The 22541-nt window shown below is 49.3% G+C and overlaps 3 protein-coding genes across 3 annotated transcripts; 2 read left to right on the top strand and 1 right to left on the bottom strand.

The window, feature by feature from the left end:
- Window positions 1-1048: 1048 nt before the first annotated feature.
- Window positions 1049-3993, top strand: LOC104577388 (F-box only protein 6). Its single transcript, XM_010224847.2, has 5 exons — window positions 1049-1324; window positions 1963-2089; window positions 2719-2814; window positions 3108-3243; window positions 3579-3993. Exons 1-5 carry the CDS (start codon window positions 1066-1068, stop codon window positions 3723-3725), a joined length of 765 nt encoding a protein of 254 aa, XP_010223149.2. The 5' UTR covers window positions 1049-1065; the 3' UTR covers window positions 3726-3993.
- A 1180-nt stretch (window positions 3994-5173) lies between these two features.
- On the bottom strand, window positions 5174-9214 carry MAD2L2 (mitotic arrest deficient 2 like 2). Its single transcript, XM_010224846.2, has 8 exons — window positions 9146-9214; window positions 8842-8960; window positions 8235-8306; window positions 7301-7401; window positions 7117-7211; window positions 6959-7032; window positions 5719-5811; window positions 5174-5417 (listed from the first exon to the last, which is right to left on the bottom strand). Exons 1-8 carry the CDS (start codon window positions 9183-9185, stop codon window positions 5376-5378), a joined length of 636 nt encoding a protein of 211 aa, XP_010223148.1. The 5' UTR covers window positions 9186-9214; the 3' UTR covers window positions 5174-5375.
- Window positions 9215-10947: 1733 nt separating this feature from the next.
- DRAXIN (dorsal inhibitory axon guidance protein) lies at window positions 10948-20784 on the top strand. The gene is made up of 7 exons (XM_088536143.1): window positions 10948-10970; window positions 15288-15763; window positions 17295-17479; window positions 18007-18118; window positions 18466-18555; window positions 18807-18896; window positions 20513-20784. Exons 2-7 carry the CDS (start codon window positions 15310-15312, stop codon window positions 20623-20625), a joined length of 1044 nt encoding a protein of 347 aa, XP_088392269.1. The 5' UTR covers window positions 10948-10970; window positions 15288-15309; the 3' UTR covers window positions 20626-20784.
- The last annotated feature ends 1757 nt before the right edge of the window (window positions 20785-22541 follow it).

Below are 22541 nucleotides of genomic sequence, written 5' to 3'. Positions count from 1 at the left end.
GGGGTGAATCATCATCAGCCCAGGGCAGCGTTAGGAGCAAAGCGGGTGAAATATTAGGAGCAAAGCGGGTGAAATATCCCTGGTATCTGCTGCTTGCAGGAGCTTTGCTGTGCTATCTCTAGTAACGGAGGAAAGAAATAGGGAGTCACTGAAACAAGAGCATCCTAAATCCTAAATGCTGCAGGTGCAGAGATCTCATGTTCCCTGTCTGCACTGCAGTCATTTAAAATTCCCTAGCTTTTATAATCATTTTACTAGAGCTTTTTATTAGGGATTTCCCATCTCGTATCCCCCCTACCCCAACCCCGTATTGCAGTCCCGAAGGGAAGGAGTGTTACAGAAACACTCTAACTGCATCTCCCGCAGGAGTTGCTCCAGGCCCTGCCTTGGTGCCGGGGCTTCCCCTCTCCCCCTGTTTGCAGGACCTTCCCACCAGCTCCCGAAGGTGGAGGCCCCCGGCCGGCTTCCTTCCCCCCTCCCGTTCGTGGCACCCGCACGTTGCGGGGTCCCGTCCCCACGGACCCCGCGGGGCGGCAGCGCCGGCAGCAGCCGCGGAGCGAAGCCGGGCGAAGGAAACGGCCGGCGGCGGCGGCCGCGGCTCCTACCTTGGGCGCTGCTCCGGAGCCGGGGGCGGGCGCGGGCTGCGCTCACGAAGGGGCCGCGTCCCCGCCCCTGCGCGCGCTGCCTGCGCGCATCGGCTCCCGGCGCATCCCCGGCACGGCCCGAGCGCTGCGGGGCGGGCGCGGGGCCCTCGGGCTGCCGCCAACCGCGACGTGGAGGCGGGAAGGGGCCTCCCCCTGCCCGGGGCGAAGGCGGGAGCCGCTGGGACGCGGCCCCGGGGCGGCCCCGCTCCGCTCCGCCCGCCGCGGAGGGCGGCGCAGGCCGACACCCAACATCCGCGTCCGGGGCGCGGGTGCGCGCGGGGACCGGCCGGGCCGCCCCGGGGCTGCTGCGCCGCCCGTTTCCTCCCTTGTTTTTGTTGACAGCTTGTAAAATCCACTTTTTTTTTTTTTTTCTTTTTGAGACCTGTCTGTTGCTGTAGGTGCCTGGAGCCGCCGGCCCGAGATGACGAGCATTTCGGACCTCCCGGAAGATGTGCTGGTGGAGCTGCTGTCCCTGCTGCCGGCTCGGGACCTGCTCCGCGCCTGCCGGCTGGTCTGCACCCAGTGGCGCTACGTGGTGGATCTGACCACCCTGTGGAAGCGCAAGTGCCAGCGGGACGGCTTTCACACGCAGAGTTTGGACAGGAGCATTTCTGACTGGAAGATCTTCTATATGCTCTGCAAGTTGAAGAGGAACTTGATAAAAAATCCCTGTGCTGAAGGTTGGTTTTTGTTATTAATTATAGTAGGGGGTTAGTTCCCTAACAGTCAGGAAAAGGCTGTCCTGTAGGAACTGCACTCAATACTCAAGTATTGCTGGTGCTGTGAGACTGCTCGGCCATTGATGGAGCTGTAGCGAATCCACAAGGACCCAGCTGCGGATAAGGCCATTTTGGGTAAAAATAAGTATTGGTAAATATGTGTCTATGGCTGAGATCCAGAAAAATATCTCTGGAGTCACTAAAGTACTATGAATAATAGATATTAATTTGCACTGTAGGTAGGAATGTTGTGATAAAAAAAAATGTCACCTATTGGAACTATTTGGGCAGCCAGGATTTTTTTTCCAGCTAAAATCTCATCTCATTGTATTAATTCTGCTCCATTACTGCTTTTGAGTAAGCTTTTTTTTTTTTTTTTTTTTTTTTGGGTGTGGTTAAAAAACTACTGCTAACTGACCCAGTTGCTGACAGACATATTAAAAGCAATGGCTGTGTACTGATAAAAGTCTATGCTATACAGAGATGTGCATACCTGAAATTTCTTCCATGTTTCTTCTGTTGACTTTTTAATGAAAGCAGAGATGATGTGGAAAACTAAAGTGAGATATAACAGTCGTTGTGGTATCCATGTTTTGTAGAGAGTTTTCGGCACTGGAAACTCGATAATAATGAAGGCGATAGATGGAGGATTGAGGAGCTGCCTGGGCCTCTTGGGAGAGAGATGCCAGATCCAAAAGTACAGAAGTATTTTGTCACTTCATTTGGGTAAGAACTGCATTAATGTGCTCAGGAACTGAAGGAAGAGACTTGCTTCCTCCCCTCTGTCTGCAAGGCTCCTTAGGAAGAAACTTAAGCTTTTAGATGAGTTACTCTAGTAGACAGGTAACTGCTGAGGGAGTTAATTGCACCAAATGCAAAGTCCTTCTGTCCCTACCAAGAATATTTTGTATTTTTTATAGTGGTGATAATGAATATGGATGGGATCCCTATGCATCTTCTGGTAAAGGTAATGGGCAGAGGTTAATGTTTGGCCAACTGATCACACTGTTGCCTGACTAGGACAGAACTCTGTAACGTGCAGAAGTGCTGGGTATTTGTCATGCTAGCAGCTTGCAGTAAAAGCAGCCTGCAGGGGTGGTCTAGCTGCATTCACACGCTTTACAGAGTTGTTTCCTGTTAACCACATACCCTTCCTTTGGCATGGGAGTAAAGCTAACCACGTTGCTTCCTTGTGCACTTCTGGCTACAGAAACAGGGATGCTTTGGCTGTGTCAGCCTTGTGGGCCATCAAGGTCTGGATGGGCTTTTTATGAGATGAAAACTGTTGGAGGGAAAGCATGGAAGGACAAGGTATGTGTTTTGTGAAGCTACCCCCATTTGTGTTTGTGTTGCAGGCTGTGCCTCAAATCTCAACTCATTACCCTGAAGAATGAAGGATACTGGAATGAGCTGATGGATGAGAAACGGCCTGAAATTGTAATCAAGGACTGGTAAGCATATGCACTGAAAACTAGAAGCTCTGGCCTTATGACCTAAATAGAAGTTATGGCTTTTGAAGCTTTTCATACTGTAAGAAATAGTTCTTTATCATTTGGGACTGTAGCTTTTGAGCAAGGTTTATTCAGTGACAGGAAGGATGTGATAATTCTGGAAAGGACAGGATAGTTGGAAGTTCTGGAGTTTCTCCATAGCTATGAGATGACATTTCTTTTCCTCTGCAAAGGATTCCTGTGGAAATTAGGTGTGCGCAACCCCACTGCTTGATTCCTTTTTACCTCTCCAGGTACGCTGCCAGATTTGACTGTGGCTGCCGCTACGAGATTACTGTGAGGCTGCTCTCTGAAGATTATATCGTCCTTGAGGAGTTCCACCCCGAGCCCGTGGTTATAGAGCAGTGGAGCGACGCTATGTGGAGGGAGGTGAGCAGTTTACATCACTATTCTGACACTTAACCCCTTTAGGTTTTCCTATCTTTATTTAGGCTTTGTCTACATAAGTTATAGCAGCATAATTCTTGTGTTTGTGTTCCTTTAACTGGCCCAAAAAGCTTTGTTTGGAGTAGTGTGTGGGTTTTGCTTCAAGAAGTGCTGCAGACACATTTCCTATACCACTACCCGTTAGACTAGTTTAAATGGCTGTAAATTCCCTATTATAATGTTTATGAGAAATATGTAACCCTAAACTTGATTCCTATGTTTGACTTGGCACTGATTTGCTTAGGCAAGATAAAGGATTTCTTTCCTTTTCCCCCCAGATGTCTCACACCTTCCACAATTACCCAGCTGGAGTTCGTTACATCTGGTTTCAACACGGAGGCCAAGACACCCAGTTCTGGGCAGGCTGGTATGGGATCCGGGTGACAAACAGCAGCATCACCATTGGGCCCTGGACATTATTATGAAGAGGCAGTATAAATGTTCTCTTTTACCTCAGGACTGTAACCGGGTGGTCTCAGGTGCAGTTATATTTGTACTCTTTGGGTGAATGTCCTGGCTCTGTCTTGCACAGTTATTGGGAATCTAAGCAGCTGGTTTTCCTTGTTCAGAGCAGAACGTCTGCAGGCCTGGCCCTGGGGAAGCACTTCTGTCTTCATCTTTCCTCTTCCTGCCCCATGGACGCTAGTGCAATTACTAGTGTCCTTCCACAGGACAATTAAAGAGGTTATCTATCTTTTGTAGTGATAATGTGCTGTAGCACAAAGACGCAAGAAATGGAAACTTTCTGGTTTGTCTACAGAATTTCTCAAAGCTAGAACTAAAATATTTCAGTTTATGACCCTGTTTTTAAGGGCTCTGCTATGGAGATGCTTGTTTTGTATGGTATTTTCTTGTTTCCGTGTGCACATATAAACATGCCTTTCACATCAGACCTCACTGATAGTACAAGGAAATTCTCAAGCCTTGTTTTAGTAAGTGTTGTCTTGCTGGTGCTTTCAGTTGTAAAAGATATATTTGAGCACAACAATATGGGTCTTACCTGTCCACATACTGCCCACCTTTATTTGAAAAAACAGGGAAAGAGGAGGGAAGGAATCCCGTACAACTTAAGTGCCTTCTACAAGCTGGAGCTCGGCTTTTTCATTGTTATCCTCACACTACCAAAGCACTTGGCTTGTACTAAACAGTCTAACAGTTAAAGCAGCAAATGACTTAGGTGTCTTGTTCTTCCACTTATTTCTTGGAGGAAGCAGGGAGAGTCTTTCCTGGCTACATTATCACAGTGTTTTCCCAATAAGCTCAGCTCAAAACTATGGGCTATCTCTTCCCCTCCTGTACACACAGAACTAGTGCTAAGGCCCTCTTCCCTCTCCTGTGAAAGGTGCAGGATAGAGGTGTTTTTCCTTGTCTGGTCTGACAAAGCTGGGATGTTCCACGCATGTCCTTGCTGGGCTGGCAGGCAACCTCCTTGCTAGCTCCCCTCTTGGGTGGAAGTTCCCCTGAGCAAAGGGGGGCCGCTGGGGTTGGGCAGCCTTTCACAGAACAGATACCAGCCCTGTTCCAGAAAAGGCATGGAAAAGGGGCAAAAAGATCCATCCAAGTAAAAAGAGCAGTTACTTTTTCACTAGAGGAAAGCTGTCTTGAATAAAATGCAACCTAGTTCCACTGGCATAAAACTTAGTATTTATTGAAAACTACGTATGACAGTCACTGTGGACACTGCATAAGGTCTCACTCGTGTGGTGTGAGACCACCACTCTGTGGAGCACCCAGCAGCTCCTGGTAAATCACCACCAGTGTGCAATGGAGATGCCTAATTAAGGCTCAAAGTGGATTTGTACAAAGCTCTGACCGCACCCTGCAGTCAGCTTTATCCTGCCCCCTCTGTCCAGGGCCTCCCTGCAACAAAACCTCTCCTCACTCTCCCCCAAGTGCATGTGGGAACAGGCTCTGGCTCCACATTCCAAGGCAGTTCTATGTACAGGGGTAAGCGCAGCAGCTGCTCTACATTCACCTGGAAGGCCAGCTGCTGAGGCTCTTATCAAGGGATAGATTGTGAGGGATCTCATTCCACTGGAAGATCTGATGAGGCTTGAAGCTGATGAAGAGCTGGATCAGGTGCCTTTGTGGGCTCGCTCTTCAACATAGAGCTGCATCTGCGGGAGAGAAGTAAGTATCCAATTTACACTTTGTGTTAGGTGAATGGAGAAAAGTTTGCAACACTTAGGAAATCCTGAATGGGAATGCCTGCCTTCCACCATAAATAGCCAGGCTGCCTATTTCATGATGAAAAATCTTACCTTTTTTTTTTTTTTTTTTTTTTAACTGACACAGAGAATCTGCCAAGCCTAAGATCCTGCTCAGCATTAGTTAGTGCTAACTGCACAGCTGGCATCGAACAGCCAAAACCTAAATCTACACATGATTTTGGCTGCCTAAACCTAGTGCTTTGCTTACCTTTAGGATATCAGATGTCATAGTCTTCAGTGGAATAAGCCGTGGGTCATGCATGTGCACGTCCTGCTCATCAGCAAGGATCCACGGGAAATCCTAGGGGCAGGAACACAAGGTGCTTTATCACCACTGCTGCTGGCCAAAGCTGCAAGGGGATCTTCCCCAGCACCAGGTCAGTATTAAATAAGTGGTAGCCAATGAGGGAGTAAAACACGTGGCTGTCGGAGGTAACTCAAGGGCTTCCCCAGCAGTATAACTTAAACACTTGTACAGTTCTTGGCCCTGAGACTCCTGCTGTGGTTTTCATGCATAGTCCAATTCTCAGGATTGATTTCTGCACCACACTTACAGCAAAGTTAATATTTTAACCTATTTTATTTATCCCAAAGATGACACCTCCTTTAAAAGGCGTATATGCGGTGAGGCAGCATGCTATATTTTTTGACATCAGCATTTAATTGCAACTTCAAGATGCTCACACCACGGATTTCCCTGTTTAACAAAAGCTGTCTGCACTTGCAAATTTAAGAGGGTTGGTTTTTTTTTTGGGGGGGTGTAGTATCAGTTTTGTTACTCTGCAATACAGAGCAGACCTCCCTTTTGAAACAATTTTATGATTCCCTATTTTTACTGCCCATGGCTTAAGGCGCCCCACATAATTTTCACTGGGAAGGCTGGGGGCTGCTTCCTGGTTCCTAAGCAAGGACCTTGATGCAACATCCTTGTTTCTTTGCTTATGAACTTGCTGCTCACAGTTTCTTGAAAGATAAATGGTTTTGTACCACCAAAACCCACTACTTACTTAAATCTCAGTTTTCCCTTGATATCTTATATGAAAGAATCATCCATCCACATACAGATTTGGGACCAGGACTCTTTTTCTGAGATTTGAAGTTAAGTATTACTACTTGTTAGTAGATACTAAGTATGTACTATTTGTTTGAAATATCAGTACTTCAGAGCACTGGAGGTGACAGGGGGCATCAGGCACTCAGCATCATTACGCTTCAGCTCAGGCATCAAAGCAGCCATTGTCTGTGATCTGCATCTGGTGTCTGTTAGTTCTCCATTACCTTGCTAGCATAAACATTTTTAATACACTTGCAAGTTGCAAAATGCATCATATGAAGTTAATATTCAAAATATTCCAGTACCGTTAACTCAGAAATGCCCAAATTTCTCAATTTCCATTCTTTGCTCTGCGGCTCTCGCATACAATTAGGTAGCCAGAGGCCCCTCTCACCTTTATCACCTGGATCTTTTCCATGTTCCGTGTGGCTGCCTCCCGTGTGTGAACCAGAACCGTGAAGGTGCAGCCTGCGAGAGAAAGGGCTGCAGCTCAGGGCACAACCACGGGAGGATTTGGACGCTGCCGCGCGCAGGCCCCGCGGCCGCGCTTACCGGGGGGGTTGTTGTCCAGCACAGCGTCGCACACGCTGATCTTCAGGATGAAGGCACGGAGCAGCTGCTCCACGTGAGGCAGCAGCGACTCGGAGCTGTTGAGGAGACAGTCGTTAGGCACAGGCAAACCTGGCTGCAGCAGCAAGGCTGCCGTGCCACGCGCTGCCACACCAGGACACTCTACCTGATGGAAAGAAGAGGTGGCTGAGTGATCTCAAAGACAAATCTCTCCACGGGGTGGTGCTCTTTATCCAGGATTACCACTACAACTTTTTCCACATCATTCTGCAAAAACAAACATAATTAGGAAAAGCCCTTCCTTAAAGCGACCCTAACCTTCCACCCATGCTGTGCTTCAGGTACTTTCTGCAACTCGATCACAAAACACTAGCCGTTATCTAGACCTCTAGCACTGTTAGACTATTCTGACTGATAAGAAAGACAGAGTAAAGCAACTTTATAACTTAACTGCTGTTTTGTCTTGAAGTCCACACTGCAATTCCTCGTTAAGTAGGACATTTTTCTAGATAATCCTTTGGAAGAAAGGAGGAAGTGTGCAGTCATCTTACTGCATCACTTGAGAATGGATGATAAGAGCTAAATTCATATAGGTGAGACCATTGGCCAGAAGAGCAGCTTTGTACTATGGCAATGTAAAACTTCCTATTTTTATTTAAATATCTATTATATTGTTTGTAAAGACAGGGTGCCAGCCCTGCTTGCATCCTGCATTATATCATGTTCCATATGGTCATGCCCTTCCCTCACCAAACACAGATTTCAAACCTACCTGACCCCATTCGCTTACAACAAACTACCCCACAGAGTGGGTGCTTAACCTTAACATTTTCTTTCTGAATGCATTTAAGTTATTCTCCTCGAAATTAAAATTGAAAATATATAGGTGTACAGCCTCATATGTCTGTATTAGACGCAGCTAAATGCACTATTCAGCAGCAAGGTAATGTGATGTTTTGTTTTTGTCACCAACTCTATTAGCTAGTTTTTGTATAAGCTAGTTTTGCATATGGTAAATCTGTAAATAAAACTTTAAACTACACATATATTTTTTAAATCTCTGTCAGCTTGCATGGTCCAGGTCCTTTATATGATCTTACCTTCTCAAGCAAGGGCTTCACGCAGTGCAGTGTGTCCTGGATGTACTGATTCAGCTCGGGGTGACAGGACATCTGGAACAAACACAGGGAATAGGTGGTGCTGTGTCCTGAGGTGAGTCAGGCCAATACTGACTGGGAAGTTGTACACAGAGCTGCTAGCATGTTGCAGGGCACTGGATTCGTGCTTCAGAGGGGATTTTTCACAACTAAGTTGCCCATTAAAACCAGTAGATCTTGCATGGAAGGTTAATTATCTGAGACAGATCACTACAGTTTGATAAATATATTAGTTATTATTTATATTGTTATATTATTCCCCTGCCCCTGTTAGCTTGGAAGCTCCTCCCTAGCATTCAGCATCTGAACCATCTTCCCTTCCTAGGCAGCAGCTTTCATGCTACACCTCTGTGCACGGCTAGAGGCTTCTACTCCTGCTCCCTGTGACGTGCTCTGGATCTTCAGCTCCAGCTCTGTTTTCCTAAGAGAGACTAAATTCTTTGAATGTGACTTTGTGCATTCACAGACCTGCTGGCAGTGGCTTAGTTTGTTCTGGTGCGTGTGCTCACATCTGCTATGAGCTTATCCACACGGCTACCCACTCCCCTACCTGCACAGGTACGTTGTACTTTTTCCTCTTCTGAAAGATCCCGATAGGATAAACCTCTCTGACGTACAGGATGAGGTGAACGGCCACTTCCAGGAACTCTGAAAGAACATCTGCAACAACTGAAAAACAAAACGAAGCGATGAAGAGGGCTGGGATGGGGGTATTCAGAGCATTACTTGAACTAGTGCATAAGTTGCACTTCCCTTAGCTGCGTAGGGATAGGGTCCCCCTTCAAAAGAAGGCTGGCTTTGCCTTCACAGCAAGTGACAACCGCCGCGCTCACGTGCGCAGCGCAACACGTTACCTTGTCCAAAGTTAAGGTCCTGCCGCGTGAGAGTGGTCATCTTCCCGGGAACCTGGGGGAAATCGCACCACAAACGTGTTTATCCCTGAGCTCTTGTGCTCTGAACAAGCCGGCCCACCCCACCGCCCTCGCACCACACAGCCTAGGCCAACGCAGTGTCCTCTAACTGGGTGACACGCACAAAACGCTGCTGTGAGGAAGCCCAAGGCCCAGCAGGGTTGAAGCACCCTTCAGCCTGACAACATGGGCTTGGGAGTCACGAGTAGTTCAAGAAAGCAGCATCTTTGCTGTGTTTGGCACAGCACAAGAAACACAGCGTTTGCTTTTAAAAAGCCACAGAAATGGTCTGGCAGCTTTACACACCCCACAGGCTTCTCTAAAGCCCTACTCTAACACAGGCGCTTCTCAATCTGACGGGTTTAATCTCACAACAGCACTTTGAAACGTGGTTAGGTTCATGTCAAGACCTGCATGTTCCACTGAGGCTACACACCACAGCCAAACCCTGCAGAGCCACATAACTAATTTAACATGAAATCTGCCACGTAAACACGGGGCAGTTGCTCAGGGCAACACAGCAGTAGATGGACACATGGACAGTCATGCACCCACCACCAAACAGCAGACGCTGGGGATCAAGTTTCCTCACCAGGTACCAGTCAGTACCTTGTGCATACACGTTTGAAGCACCATTTCCTAACCTGTTTCTTTATCCACACTCTTTATACTCATCCAAACTCTAACCACCAGCTGTTCATACCCTGCATACATTTGAATGCCTCCAGGCAGCCCTGTGCACCCCTTCAATAACTCAGCTTTCCTGGAGAGGCCTCTGACAAGACACTACTGATTTTCAACTTTTTAGCTGCAAGCAGGCACTACCTCTCCCTTTTTAAAGCTAGAATCTGATCAACGCACAAAAAGGGCCCAGAATATCAACAACCTGCAGCAATAAGATCCCAGAGCACCTTCTCGGCGCTCAGCTGCAGTCATTACCGAATCCATATAAAAGCCTGTTCCAGCGGTGCATAAAGACTCGGTGTTTGTTAGGGGTTTGGGTCCCTTGGCCACCCCGGGACATTCCCCTTCACGAGCAGAGGCCCCAGGGAGGCAGCAGCACCAGGTACCCCTGCACGGCCGGGCCCAGGCACCCGCGCGGGGGTAACCGGCCGCGGCAACTGGAGGTGAGTGGGTGCCTCCCCCGCGGACACGAGGGGGTTTTCCCGGAGGGGAAGGGCCGGCCCCGCGCGACGCCTCAAGGACCCCCCGGCCCCCGTTACCGGCGGCGCCTCAAGGACCCCCCCGCCGCCTGTTACCGCCGGCCCCTCAAGGGTCCCCCCCCGGCCCCCGTTACCGCCAGCCCCTCGCGACGCCTCGAGGACCCCCCGGCCCCCGTTACCGCCGACGCCTCAAGGACCCCGCGCGTTGCCGCCCGTTGCTGCGCGCAGCCCGGCGGGCGGCGGCGCGGCCGGGTGACGTCACGGGCGGCCGCGCGAGCGCCCCCCGGCGGCGGGAGGAGCGGCCGCTCCCCGGGGGGCCGCCGCGCCCGCGGGGCCGGGGCCGGGGCCGCCGCGCAGGTAGCGGGGCCGGGACCTCCCCGCCCCCCTGCGCCCCGGCCCAGGGCAGCGGCTGCGGCCGCCCCCGCCCCGCGCCGCCCCCGCCCGCTCCCCCGGGCTCCCCCGTCGCCGCCGCGTTCCCCCCCGGCCGCCCCTGTCTCCTCCTCCCGCCCCCGCTCCTCCCGGCTCGCGCCCGGCGGAGCTGCCTCCCGCGCGCAGCGCTGCCCGGTCGCCGCCGCGGCCACACGGACGGACACGCGGACGGGCAGGTAGGCAGCGCCCCGCCGGCCCCGCGCCCCTTCCCGCTGCCCCCGGGGACACAAAGGGCGCCCGTCACCGCGGCCGCGGGGCTCCGCTATTGTCACCGCCGCAGGTCCCGGCTCCTCCCGGCCGCGGCCGCTTTGTGCGTGCGGAGCCCCGCGCCCGCTCCCTGCCCCGCTGCTGCTGCCGGGGCTGAGGTCTCGTTTCGGAATGAAATGGATGTGGCCTCGGTTAGCGGCTAATTGCAGGCGGTAATTCATCACGCAGGATTTCAGTGACGTTTATCCAATTCACAGCTGAGGTCTTTCATCAAACACGGGGTTTGATGGAAATGGTTGTGTATTCCCATCTCCTCTCCCTTAGTGCTGGGCGTTTTGGTTCAAAGTGGGAATGACATACAAGGAAAAAATGTTGGAAGTGCAGCCTAAGTGTTGTGCCGCTCGGGAATATTCCTGCTTCTCCTGACAGTGGATCCTGGGCCAGAGCTGCCCCCCTGCTCCCTGTCACACCAGCAGGTCCTTTCCTGCCGGGAGAGCAGTGCCTGTCCCTATGGACTGTGTCTTGTTTGTCACTGTGCGTTGAGCTGGGGAGTCCCCTCCGCTGCGCTGACAGCAGGCGACTGTATCTCGGATGCTAATCTCGGACTCGTTGCTGTTTTAATCTCGTTATGGGGTAGAGGAGAGGCTGTTTGAGAGCAGGTCGGCGGTGATGGCTGGGTCGGCCGCTCGGTGACGTCCCGGCGGGAAGCGGGTGCTGCGTGTCCAGCCCAGCTCGCCGGGTTCTGTCCCCGGAGCCTCTGCGCCGGGCACGGACACCAAGAGCAGCGACGCTCCCGGGGCAGGTCGGGGGCGGCAGCGTTTTGGCTCCAGGTGAGAGGTGCGTGGCGAGATGAAGGATTTGCGCGGCGCTCCGTGTCCGTCGGGGCCGAGCAATGATTTAGCGACAGGGATGCAGCCGCCTGCCTTCCTGCACGTCTGGGCTGCGAGGGAAGGTGTCTCCTCCGTCGCGTGAGGCGTTTTGTGCTCGGCGATGAGGACAGAGCACCGCGCGGCAGGCGGAGCGCGCCGGGGACGGGGACGCTTCGCAGCGACAGCGATCCCGCTTCCACATCCCGGATCCAGCCCTCCTCCAAGGGAGAAGGAGCTGCCTTTCCAGTGGCCGCTGACCCAGGGCCAGGCTGTGTGTGACACAGAGGCAACTACAGCTCCCCGCAAGCCTAAATCTCTACGTCCCGCGTTTTGTGCAGGCAGCAAACCTGAATTTGGCCCTTTTCTGCAGCACAAGTGATGTTTAGCGATGGCAAAAAGTGAGAGAAAATGATGTGGGCGAAAGGAAAACAGATGTTTCAAAGGGTGCTGGTGGGATCTGAGGAGGTTAAGCCTATATTTGTACAGAGGGGAACGCTCTCACACCAAAAGCTGGCAGGAGGGCAAGGAAGCTGTAGGGCTAGATAAATATGAAAGGCAGAGTAAGGAGAAAAAGTGGCCAGGGGTAAAGGCAACCTGAGAAAAGAAGAGGCAGCTCTGAAGACTGGAGATCTTGTGAGCCCGGGGCTGTGCCATGCCAGGGAATGCCTGAGCTGACAGGGAAAAAATATATATTCCTTACAAAGTGAGTATGCAAGAAATGCTGGAGACGGGAAAAGTGGTATTACTTTCTGCTGAGGGAAGAACAGAAAAGGGAGCATCTAAGATTTCCTGTCTGTTTGGGGGGCCCTGGAAAGCTGAAGAGGGTGGATCACTTGGAAATGTGAAGGTCTATCAGCAGATTGTATATGGAGCTCCCCAGCAATTGCCTCCAGAAATAGAAAAAACAGATGGAAAGAGACCCAGCAGGGAAGTCAAATCTCATTTATCTGCACAATGCCATCCGCCCGGCTCCAGCCAGCGCTCTGCATGTCAGCCAGCATAGAGCCTACCCCGTCCATTCTGCTCCAGGCTTCCCAAGCCCATCCATCACCCCATGGCTTCTTATTTCCAGGGAGCCTGGCACACGAAGCCGGGCTCATTGTCTGGCATCCCTGCCCCTCGTGCACATGGCATACATGTAGATGCACACGCACTGTGTCTGTTGCTGCAGCTGGAGTTGTCTACGGTTCAGGAAATCTTTACGCTGTCCTGACAAAGTCTGAGCTTATCCAAGCCAAGGAGGTATCAGACCAAGGGTACGGGCTCGGGTCGAGCTTGGTTCAGCCCTGAGCATGGAAACAGCATCCTCTGTGGTCTGGAGTGATAAAGGATCTGGATATTCTCTCTGTCTGGGTTCAAGAGCTCTGGTCCTCTTTGCTTTGACAGGAAGAACATATGTGAAGGGATAAGGTAAGGGCTGCCAGATATCACGTGGTCACATATATGAATGAACATAATGGATCTGATGTCCCTGCTTTGTCAAATACGGAACATGCTGCCGGGACAGTGTCAGAGTCTGTTTCTCCACGATAGTGCCAGAATCATGTTCGTAAGGGGAAAATATGCCTGACTATATATACTTATTCAGTGCAGGCTGCCTTGCAGAACTGCAAGAAGAGACTAATAATATTTGTAACAGTGAGTCCCCAAGAAAGTTGCCCAAAATGCCTGTTTTCTGAAGTGACATGCGCATGGGGTCACATAGACAGGTGGTTGAGAGAAGGCTGGGACTTCAGCACGGCAGCATGGCATTCGCCCAGGGTTCCAAAGGTACCATAGGCACAGTTTTGGTAGGTCTAGGCACAGTTTTGGTAGGATAAACAGCACAGAGCTCCACTGATGGCAATGCAGTGCAAGTATTTATCTGCATTACCCGTTTGGGATTCCTGCTGATATAATAACGCAGCACGTTAGCATTCCCTCTGGCCCAGGGAGGCAATCCATGTGCTTTTGCTGCACCTCCATGCTGTGTCATGAGCATCTTGAACAAACACCCCCTGCCCTTTGAAGCAGACCTTCTGTTTAGCTGTCCTGCAGCATTTAGCTGTTTTCTAGCTCCTGCAAGAAGTCGGGATCAGCAGCTAATGTGTCTGTCAGGTTCATCATCAAAGGGCTCGTGCGTGTGCAAGTGACTGAGTCGTGAGGTTGGAGGCACATCCCTCACTTTGCTTTGCACTTGTTCCCTCCCTTTGGCATTTTGCCTCCAGATGAAAAGGTAAGCTGCTGTCTCCAGCTCTTTTGAGTTGTTCTGTGTGTTGCTTTGATCCAGATGGTTTGCTCTGGGTCTTAAAAAGAAAATCCTAGGGAAAAAAAAAAAACAGATAGTGGATGCAGAGCTTTGGTTTTGCCTGGTTGTTATTTGTTCCGCTGGTTTTGAAGCAGGAACTCTGAGTGCTTTGCTAATGGATTTAGCTATCAGTCTGATTTTCCTTTGTTCTGAGCAGCTGCCAGTAAAACACTATTTTGCAGTGTTATGGCTTCAGCAACTGGGCTACCTAGCACCTCCCAAAGCAGCCCTCATCTCGCCATTTGTTGTCTTTTGTGGCCCGGGAAAGACCTGTTTTTCAGACAGAAGAAATTCCCCCCAAAATACAGCAGCAAAGGCAAGTGGATGAGAATACTCTTCATCCACTGTGCAGCGGGACTCCAAGTGCTCTCTGGACTTAAATTACCCTCCCGGTGATGGTGTCACCTGCAGGGTGAGCTGAAGCGACTTGCGCAAGGTCAAGGAGGGAAAGCAGGACAATGCAGGGAGAATGCAGCCTGTTTCCCTGCCCCTTGGTCCAAGACCAGCACCCCTGCCCTGCTGACAGCCGGAGATGTGTTTCTTTGCTCCGAGTTGGGATATAAGTGCAAAATTTCCAGTGCTTTCCTCCCTCCTTGAGGGGTTTATGTGCTCTGAGGCTGTGCGTGCACGCGCACGCCTGTCTGCCTTGAGCTGCTCAAGGCTGTTGTTGTTGCCAGTGCTGCGAGGCCACCATCTGCTTCCAGTTCTGTTCATCTTGACATCTTCATTGCAAGGAAACCAGCTGTGAGCTGGGGGCTGGTGCCAGGCAGGCCCAGGATGCCAACCTGGCAGCCAACAGCCCTGGCCCAACAGCTGGTGCTGGGGGGTCTCTGGGCACCCCCAGCCCCTCAGATGGCAGGTTGTGAATGGGAGGGAGGGGGGCAGCCGGGAATCAAAGGAAACGTCCCTCTGATTGATGGCCCTCATTTGCACATGAAACTGGGACCCTGCAGGCCCTGCACGTGGCTCAGCTGCTATAGGCAGGGCTGGGAAGGAGGACGGTGCCAAGGAGGGAATAAGTCTAGTCCCTGGACACCTGAATTGCTTCCACCTAGGTGCCCTCAGTCTGAATCTTGGCACCTTTCCAGTTCCTCTAAGTTGTTTCTTTTATTTTTATGTTTTGCCTGCAGGTGAAGGAGAGCACCCAGGAGCATGGCATCATTTTCCACCTCCTTCTCCCTCTTCCTGTGCATACTGGCTCTTTCTGACATCAGCCTTGCGGTCTCCCTGGACCCCGTCACGAAGCTCAAGAACATCCCGGAGAACAACAACCACCTTCAAAACCAGGAGCTGTGGCCACAGCAGCCCAGGAGCGGCCACCACCACAAGCACGGAGTGGCCAAGAAGGAGCGGGCCCACGGCGCGGCTTCCAGAGGGCAGCCAGCCGCCGAGGAGGCCCTCAGGGCCGGGAGCGGAGCGCCGGCCGTGGACGAGCCGGCGGCCATGGCGCAGCCTGCGGCCCTGAAACAGGATAAGGATAAGGATGTGTTCCTGGGCTTTGAGTATCCCGAAAGGGAGAACCAATCCCCAGGGTCTGAGAGGGGGAAGAAGCAGAACCGAGAGCACCGGCGGCACGGCCGCAGGGACAGGCTGAAGCACCACAGAGGTATTTGAGCTCCGAGGGAGGCCGGGGCTGTTGGGTCGCTGGAAACGAGCGTTGCTTGTGTGAGGGCAAGAAGATGCGGCTGTGGTTGGGCCCTATGGGCGTGTGGAGGGTGTGGAGCGTGTGCCTGCTCTGGGGAGAAATCTGCCGAACAAAAGAGGCACGAGAAAAAAGGGAACTTCAGAACCAGGGGTTTTCACTGCTCGCTGCAGTTTTGTGAAAACGACCTTGTTGTCCCCAGCTTGCCTTATGGGAGAGCTCTGAAAGTTCCTGGGACTGAGGTTCTGTTTTGTGTTCTGGTGTGGCCTGCTTTATGGGTTTGTTTTATTTTGTGTGTGTGTGTGTGTTTTGTTTGTTTGTTTTTTCTTTTCTGCTTTTCAGCAAATGGTTCCTTTAGGAACAAGCATGTCCCAACCATGCTTAATCTGTCCACTGATTCCAAAACGTGATGGGAACTAGAAATAATAAAACAATTCTACTTAGCTTGAACACCAGCTTCTTCTCATCAGAACCTGTATTCTTCTACAGCCAAATTAAGTTAGAAAAAATAGTTGGCTTTAAAACTGTAACTTTTGCAGGTGTGAAACCCTGTGTACCATGCTGTAGATGACCCTGCATGTGCAGGGGGGCTGGACTATATGATCTCCAAACATCCCTTCCAATCTTAGTGATTCTATGAAACTGCACTCATTATCTTAATGATCTTAAGATCTTAATGATCTTAAATCACAGTTTTTGAGTGTTTTGGGTCACAGGAGGAGTTGTGGATGTGTGTCTCTGTGGTGTCACTACTGCCATTAAAGCCAGGCAATATATGTCAGTCTCTGCCATTTGACAAGGCTGGTGTCAGTCCTTGGCTTCCAGTGGTCACTTCTCCCTACTTCATTACGAAAAGCTCTGTTGTTTTTCCAGGGCAGCAACTGAACAACTCGTGTTAAGTAATGTAGAAGAGCCTGCAACAGACACTGGTTTGAAGCCATAATTGCAGAGTGTTGTTTTTTTGGTTTAACTTCAGGTTCAACTTAGTAAAACCAGCAATCAGTCTGGAATCAATCTGTGAAGATCTCAGATTGAAATAACCCAATCTTAAAATGAAATAAGAGTGTGTGCGGACAAATTTGCAGCTTAAGACATTTGTTTAAAAATGGCTAAATAGGTACATTTTATATGCTTATGACCAGAGAACAAAGACTGTTCCCAAAATAAATGACTGTCTATGTCCGTAACTTGAAGAAGTTTTCAAGATTCTCACTTTCCTTGAGAGGAAATCCATTGCTTCTTAAGCAGGATGTAGACGTGTTTTAACAAGTAGTTATTGTGTATGACTTGAATGTGTAAGAACTAAAATGCATCTACTCTGGTCTGGATCTGTCACTTTCATCTAATAGCACGGGACTCTGCTTTGCACTGGTATAAATGGCAATTCAAAGTGATGGAAGGTTTTCCAGTGGCTACATGATATTTGGATTCCTCGATCCAAATCTTTTCATGGTACACGGAAAGCTAATGCTGCTGTGTCTGTTGCCTTCTGCAGGGAAGACCGATATTGGGCCAAGTTCCCTGTACAAGAAGCCTGAAACTTTTCAAGAGCAGTTTCAAAATCTGCAGGCAGAGGAGGCTACAAGTCTGACTCCCACCATGCTTCACCTCACCGCTCTGGAACTGGCGTTTTCCACCGAAGAGCCCCCTGTTCTTCCAGCCACATCACCCCGGTCACAGGTAAAGAGACAGTTGGTAACTGCTCTGTGCCTCTAATACAGGCAGAAATCTGCAAATAGTTTATTTCCTTTTTTTTTTTCCTAATTAGAAATAAGTTTGCCTAAAATCAAAACCCTCCCTTAGAACTAGCTCCCTACTTTGGAGACATGTAAACACCTCTCCTTCATAACTTACTCCTTTAGTTGTCTCTCTTCCCTCCCCTTAGCTAGCCGTGATCATTCAGCTCCAAGGGCAGACACAGTAGGAGCACTTGGCTGGAAAGGCAGCGTATCCTGATGTTCCTCACTGGCCTTTCTTCCTCACATGGAAGCAGTAGAAATTTCCCTTTAGGATTCTGACAGAACAAGGGAATGATGAATGTTTTAGACAAGCTCATCTTTGAACTAATTCCCTCCTGGAAAGGAGATGACAAGAATTCCCAGTAGACAAGACAAAGGAACCTGAGGTCTTATTAAGGTCTGAGAGCACCAGGAAAACTTGCAAAGATTGAGTAATCAATTGTCTGTTTGGTTCCCTGTGGTCTGCAGGCCCGTGTCAGGCAAGATGGGGATGTGATGCCCACCCTAGATATGGCACTCTTTGACTGGACAGACTATGAGGACCTCAAACCAGAAATGTGGCCATCGGCTAAAAAGAAAGGTGTGATACTTGCACTGTTGACTTCCCTGTCCTCTTTCCCAAAGGTCTTTTCCTAAGGTTTGCCCTATGGTTAGTGTTCACAGCCATGCTAAAAGATGGGGCATTATAGGGGAGGTGGTAGGGCAAGAGAGGACGAGCATAATGATGATTGTATTTGGTGTTCTCTTCAATCTTGTTTCTCATTTTGGTTGGACGGCTTGAGGGTAAGGGAAAAATGGTTAGATGAGGGGCTGAGAAGTAGACTCAGACTCCTGAAGCTTGAGGTTGTTTTTTACCCTGGAAAAATTCAGTTGCCAAAATAAAAACATTAGTGTGAAATTTGCTATCAGCATTTGTTCTTTCCATAGAGAAACGCCGCAGTAAGAACCCCAGCAGTGGGAATGAGACTATGTCAGCTGAAGGAGAGCCTTGTGACCATCACCTTGACTGCCTCCCAGGTCAGGAACAGTCTGACAGCCCCTTCTTCAAACATGAGATCGATATTTTAAACATTAAACATGAATCTGGGTTTTAGCATCAGTAATCTTTTTTTAATACTGATAGGAATTACTAAACAGAGGGATGGGCAGAGGCTCTCTGGGGTGTGTTCAGGAACAGATTATGTTTGTAACGTTGAGCAGTTGTGGGTGTCAGTAGCTCTGCAAGGGGATAAATCAGCTTTGCTGACCCCTCATGTCTGTGTTGGCAGGTTCTTGCTGCGACTTGCGTGAGCACCTCTGCAAACCACACAATCGAGGCCTTAACAACAAGTGTTATGATGACTGTATGTGCACTGAAGGTGAGTTCAGCTTCATGCCTCCTTGCTTAGGGCACGACACAGGTTTCTGTTGCTTAAAACTTTCTGAAGAACCCAGGGCAGCCCTTAATAGACAGTTACAATGTGAAGATGTCAAAAAGCAGTTTTCTAATCTGAGTGTGTTCAGAATCAGCTCCACTCACAGGGACTTCTCTGCTAGAACAAAACTCTTGTTGCTAAATTTCGTGACGTGTGTAGGTACCTCATGACTTTGACCAGGTCCCTTCATGTAATTTTCTCCTAGTTAAACAGATTGATTTCCTGGAAATAACAGGCCTAAATGCAAAACTTGAAAGTCCTCATCAAAGAGGATCTTTTGATAGATCAGCCTAGAATGGTGCTTCTGCAAGTCTCATGAGAGATGCCCCAGGCCTCTGTTTTATATTTAAGCTAGTTATAAGTTGATGCCAAATGTGAATCCTCTATAGCATAAAAAGATCCCCAGAGATACAGAGTCCAGATAAGATGCAAAAGACGCTTGATAAAAGCAGAGCAGCTAATCTTGTGTGCTCTCCTTATGGGAGGCCTGCCTGCCTGCGGGGATTAGTAATGAGGGGCAGAAACCCATCCTCAGGGTAGGCTGGTCTCAACAAAGCCCAGGGACCTGCCCTCCAAAAGTCTGTTCAGTGACCTGTGACACTGGCTGGGTCTCCAGCGTACAAGTATTCAAGGACAGTTTTATTAGCTGTCTCATAATAGAAGCCATAAATCCTCAGCCTCCCCCACTTTGGGGTGCTGGCACTGTTGCTATCTGCTGGTTGCTTTGAATTGCGGTTTCTAGGATGATCAAACCACTCCTTCCAATGATCCCGAGCTGCTGAAAATCTGGGGGTTTGGGGGAGTTATTTGTGCACAGCTGTCCCCAGTATAGCCCAGCTTGCACCGAGTTTGTTGTAGCCAAGTCAGACAATAGCCACCAAAAGGCAACATACCAGTACCAGAAACAGATGACTTACCCTGATCAAAGGCTCCTATTCCCTCCCACTGTCATGGGAGGCTGTTTACTGATGCTTTTTTACAAATAAGATGTTTTATTCTTTATTGTTCAACAAGGCTATACCAGATAGCTTCCTTCAGACCCTGCACTTCAAAAACAGGAAATGAAGGAGATCAGCAATGAGCTTTAGATCAGACTCCTCCGCTCCATTAATAATCAAAGTCTCTTCCCTCCTCTCCTGGAGCTTCGCAGAAATGAATAGCAAGGGGGAGCTCCCCAGCCATTGCTGCTGCACATTAAATCTACAGTAATTTCCCAATGGAAACATCACTTAGACAGTAATGGGAAGTAATAGGAGGGATCCAAGCAAGGGTTCTTAAAATCACTGGAAACAATCAGGATAATTCATTGATATTTCGAGAAGCCAGGCAAAACTTATGCCTGGCCCAATGAATCCCAAGCAAGAGCAGTGAGCCAAACAGAAGAGAAGGGTCCAGAAAGCAGTGCAGCCTCCCCACCTCATTTCACGTGGCCATTTGTCTTGGCACCTTCCCTGCTGTTGTGGGTTTTGTCCTGAGCTGAGGCTGGGAGCTGCCTGTTTGATGTTTCTGCTGCTGGGAGCCCTGCTCCGTCCTGCTCACCACATGTGCCTTTTCCATAGGGCTACGCTGTTATGCCAAATTTCACCGGAACCGAAGAGTGACCCGAAGGAAAGGACGCTGCGTGGAGCCTGAGTCAGCCAACGGAGAGCAGGGATCATTCATTAATGTTTAGAAGGGCGGTGCTCTATTTCTTGCCTGGAGGGTCTGGAGCTGGGGACAAACCATGTATACCTAGCAGTGGAGATTAGAGAAAAAAATCAGCAAATGATTGAAGCTGCAGGCTCTGAACAAGCCAGGCTCCAACAAGACTGATGCTGGTGATGGTTTATGAGTAGAATGGTCTCAGCCTTTTCTATACCAGGACTCCCTCACCCACCTTTCCCTCAGGACATCCCTGTCATGGGGCTGGGTCCCCCTCTCCCAGTTAGTAGGAAATGAGCCTGATTGTCACTCTGATGCCCTGAGAAATGGGAAGGGTCCTTTGGTTGCCAGGCTTCCTCTCAACACAAGCAAGATACAAAAGATCTTCAGGTATCTTCAGGTATCTTCAGGCAGATGAGCTTGAGCTTGGCCCTTTAACTATTGCTTGAGAAGAGTAGTAGAGTATTAAGGATCAGAGGTTCTTAGAAAGTAGGAAGCTTGTAGCCTCCAGATACAAATAAAGGTAGGAGATGAATATGGATCAGCAGGAAGCTGGATGTCCAGGTGAGAGAGGACCCTCTTGCCCTCTCCCTTTTCCAGACAGATGTTCCCCAACTCTTACACACTACTGCTTCCTCCTTGGCACTGTCAATTCCCACTCCTTCCTTCCTTTTTTGTTCCCAGAGAAATACCTGGTTTCTGCAAGGATATAGCAAGACATCCCAGCCTACAGCTCTCACTCATTTGGTTATCCTACCAAGTCTGTTGTTTTTAATTATTATTTTTAGGAGCTTTCTGGGGAAGTAATAGTTTTCCTAGCAAGCCAAAAATAAAGTTTTTGGTAACAGGAGATAGGGACCGACTATTCCCTTGTAGTACATCCTGTGACATGTTGCATGTGTGTTTCCATGATATGTAAATAAAGTTATGATAGATATCCGTTGTGCAACTCTTCTGCTGCTTTGCCTGCACCTAACCATGGAGCAGGAACCAGAAAAGCCTACAGGAGAGCTGGCCAGAAAGAAGCACTGACTGCTGCAGATAATAGCACACAGAGATCGTGCCACTTTGTATAAAGATTCCTCTGCCCAAATTGGGTATCCACATGTGCCAGTATCCCCCACCTCACCTACTATTCAGTTTCTGCCTGATACCATGCAGATGTTTAAACTGTCTTTAAATTGCTACTTAGTTTTTTACCTCAGTGTCATAGTGGGGTAACACAGGCTATCTGTATTAAACAGGAAAATTGTTAGTTGGTATGAATGTTCTTTTCTGTTGCTATCGCCCCAACATGCTGGTGAGTGAGTGAGAGAGCTCTAAAGAACCTGGAGATTTGCAGCACTTTTTGTAGGAATACAATTTTAATCAGGAGCCTTTAGACTTCAAAAAGGGACCTCTTGCTTTTTTTCTGCTTTAGAAGTGCTATTAATTCTTGAGGATAAAAAGCAGTTGATTCCTTAATTGGTGAGATTAGTTAAATGCTTGGGCTCAGTGAAAATGAGTTAATTACTATAAATGAACTCACAAGATTATTGGACTGATTTCTCACCATGGAGTTTCAGAGAGTCCATGATCATTTCCTCTGAACCAAACTGTGATGCTGCAGATATGGAGCAGAGAGGGTGAGCCATGACACATGCACATGTTGCACAGCCAAAGCAGTGTAGAAATAATTGCACAATCTGATTTATGGCTTTCCCAGATAATAGACTGACTTCACAATTGCAGTGCAAACAAAAGCTGGGGAGTAAATTACACTCCAAGGTGTGGAATACAAGCCCAGTTTGTGATATAAAACCCCAGGGCAGTATTTGTACAAGGAAAGTTCAATCCACTTCTGAGCGTAGCAACGCTTTTCAGTGCTGCTTAGTGTTATATCTTAAGGGCATGACAACATCTGCAGAGTGATACTATCACTGGACTACATTTAGCAGCTTCCCTCTT

This window comes from Tinamus guttatus, unplaced genomic scaffold (assembly GCF_059628265.1).
Source record: "Tinamus guttatus ecotype Peru unplaced genomic scaffold, ASM5962826v1 Tinamus_guttatus_pri_ptg000652l, whole genome shotgun sequence".
Classification (NCBI taxonomy): Eukaryota; Metazoa; Chordata; class Aves; order Tinamiformes; family Tinamidae; genus Tinamus; species Tinamus guttatus.
The sequence above is the reverse complement of the archived record's forward strand: the minus strand, read 5'-3'. Positions and strand labels throughout refer to the sequence as shown.

Bases quoted from the DNA above. Each gene is read 5' to 3' on its own strand.
- LOC104577388 (XM_010224847.2), top strand. From the start codon at position 1,066: ATGACGAGCATTTCGGACCTCCCGGAAGATGTGCTGGTGGAGCTGCTG. The intron at 2,090-2,718 runs GTAAGAACTGCA...TTTGTGTTGCAG, and splicing joins TATTTTGTCACTTCATTTGG to GCTGTGCCTCAAATCTCAAC. The intron at 2,815-3,107 runs GTAAGCATATGC...TTACCTCTCCAG, and splicing joins GAAATTGTAATCAAGGACTG to GTACGCTGCCAGATTTGACT.
- MAD2L2 (XM_010224846.2), bottom strand. From the start codon at position 9,185: ATGACCACTCTCACGCGGCAGGACCTTAACTTTGGACAAG. The intron at 8,961-9,145 runs GTAACGTGTTGC...TTTGTTTTTCAG, and splicing joins GGACCTTAACTTTGGACAAG to TTGTTGCAGATGTTCTTTCA. The intron at 7,212-7,300 runs GTAGAGTGTCCT...TCTCCTCAACAG, and splicing joins CCACCTCTTCTTTCCATCAG to CTCCGAGTCGCTGCTGCCTC.
- DRAXIN (XM_088536143.1), top strand. From the start codon at position 15,310: ATGGCATCATTTTCCACCTCCTTCTCCCTCTTCCTGTGCATACTGGCT. The intron at 17,480-18,006 runs GTAAAGAGACAG...TGTGGTCTGCAG, and splicing joins CCACATCACCCCGGTCACAG to GCCCGTGTCAGGCAAGATGG. The intron at 18,897-20,512 runs GTGAGTTCAGCT...CCTTTTCCATAG, and splicing joins TGACTGTATGTGCACTGAAG to GGCTACGCTGTTATGCCAAA.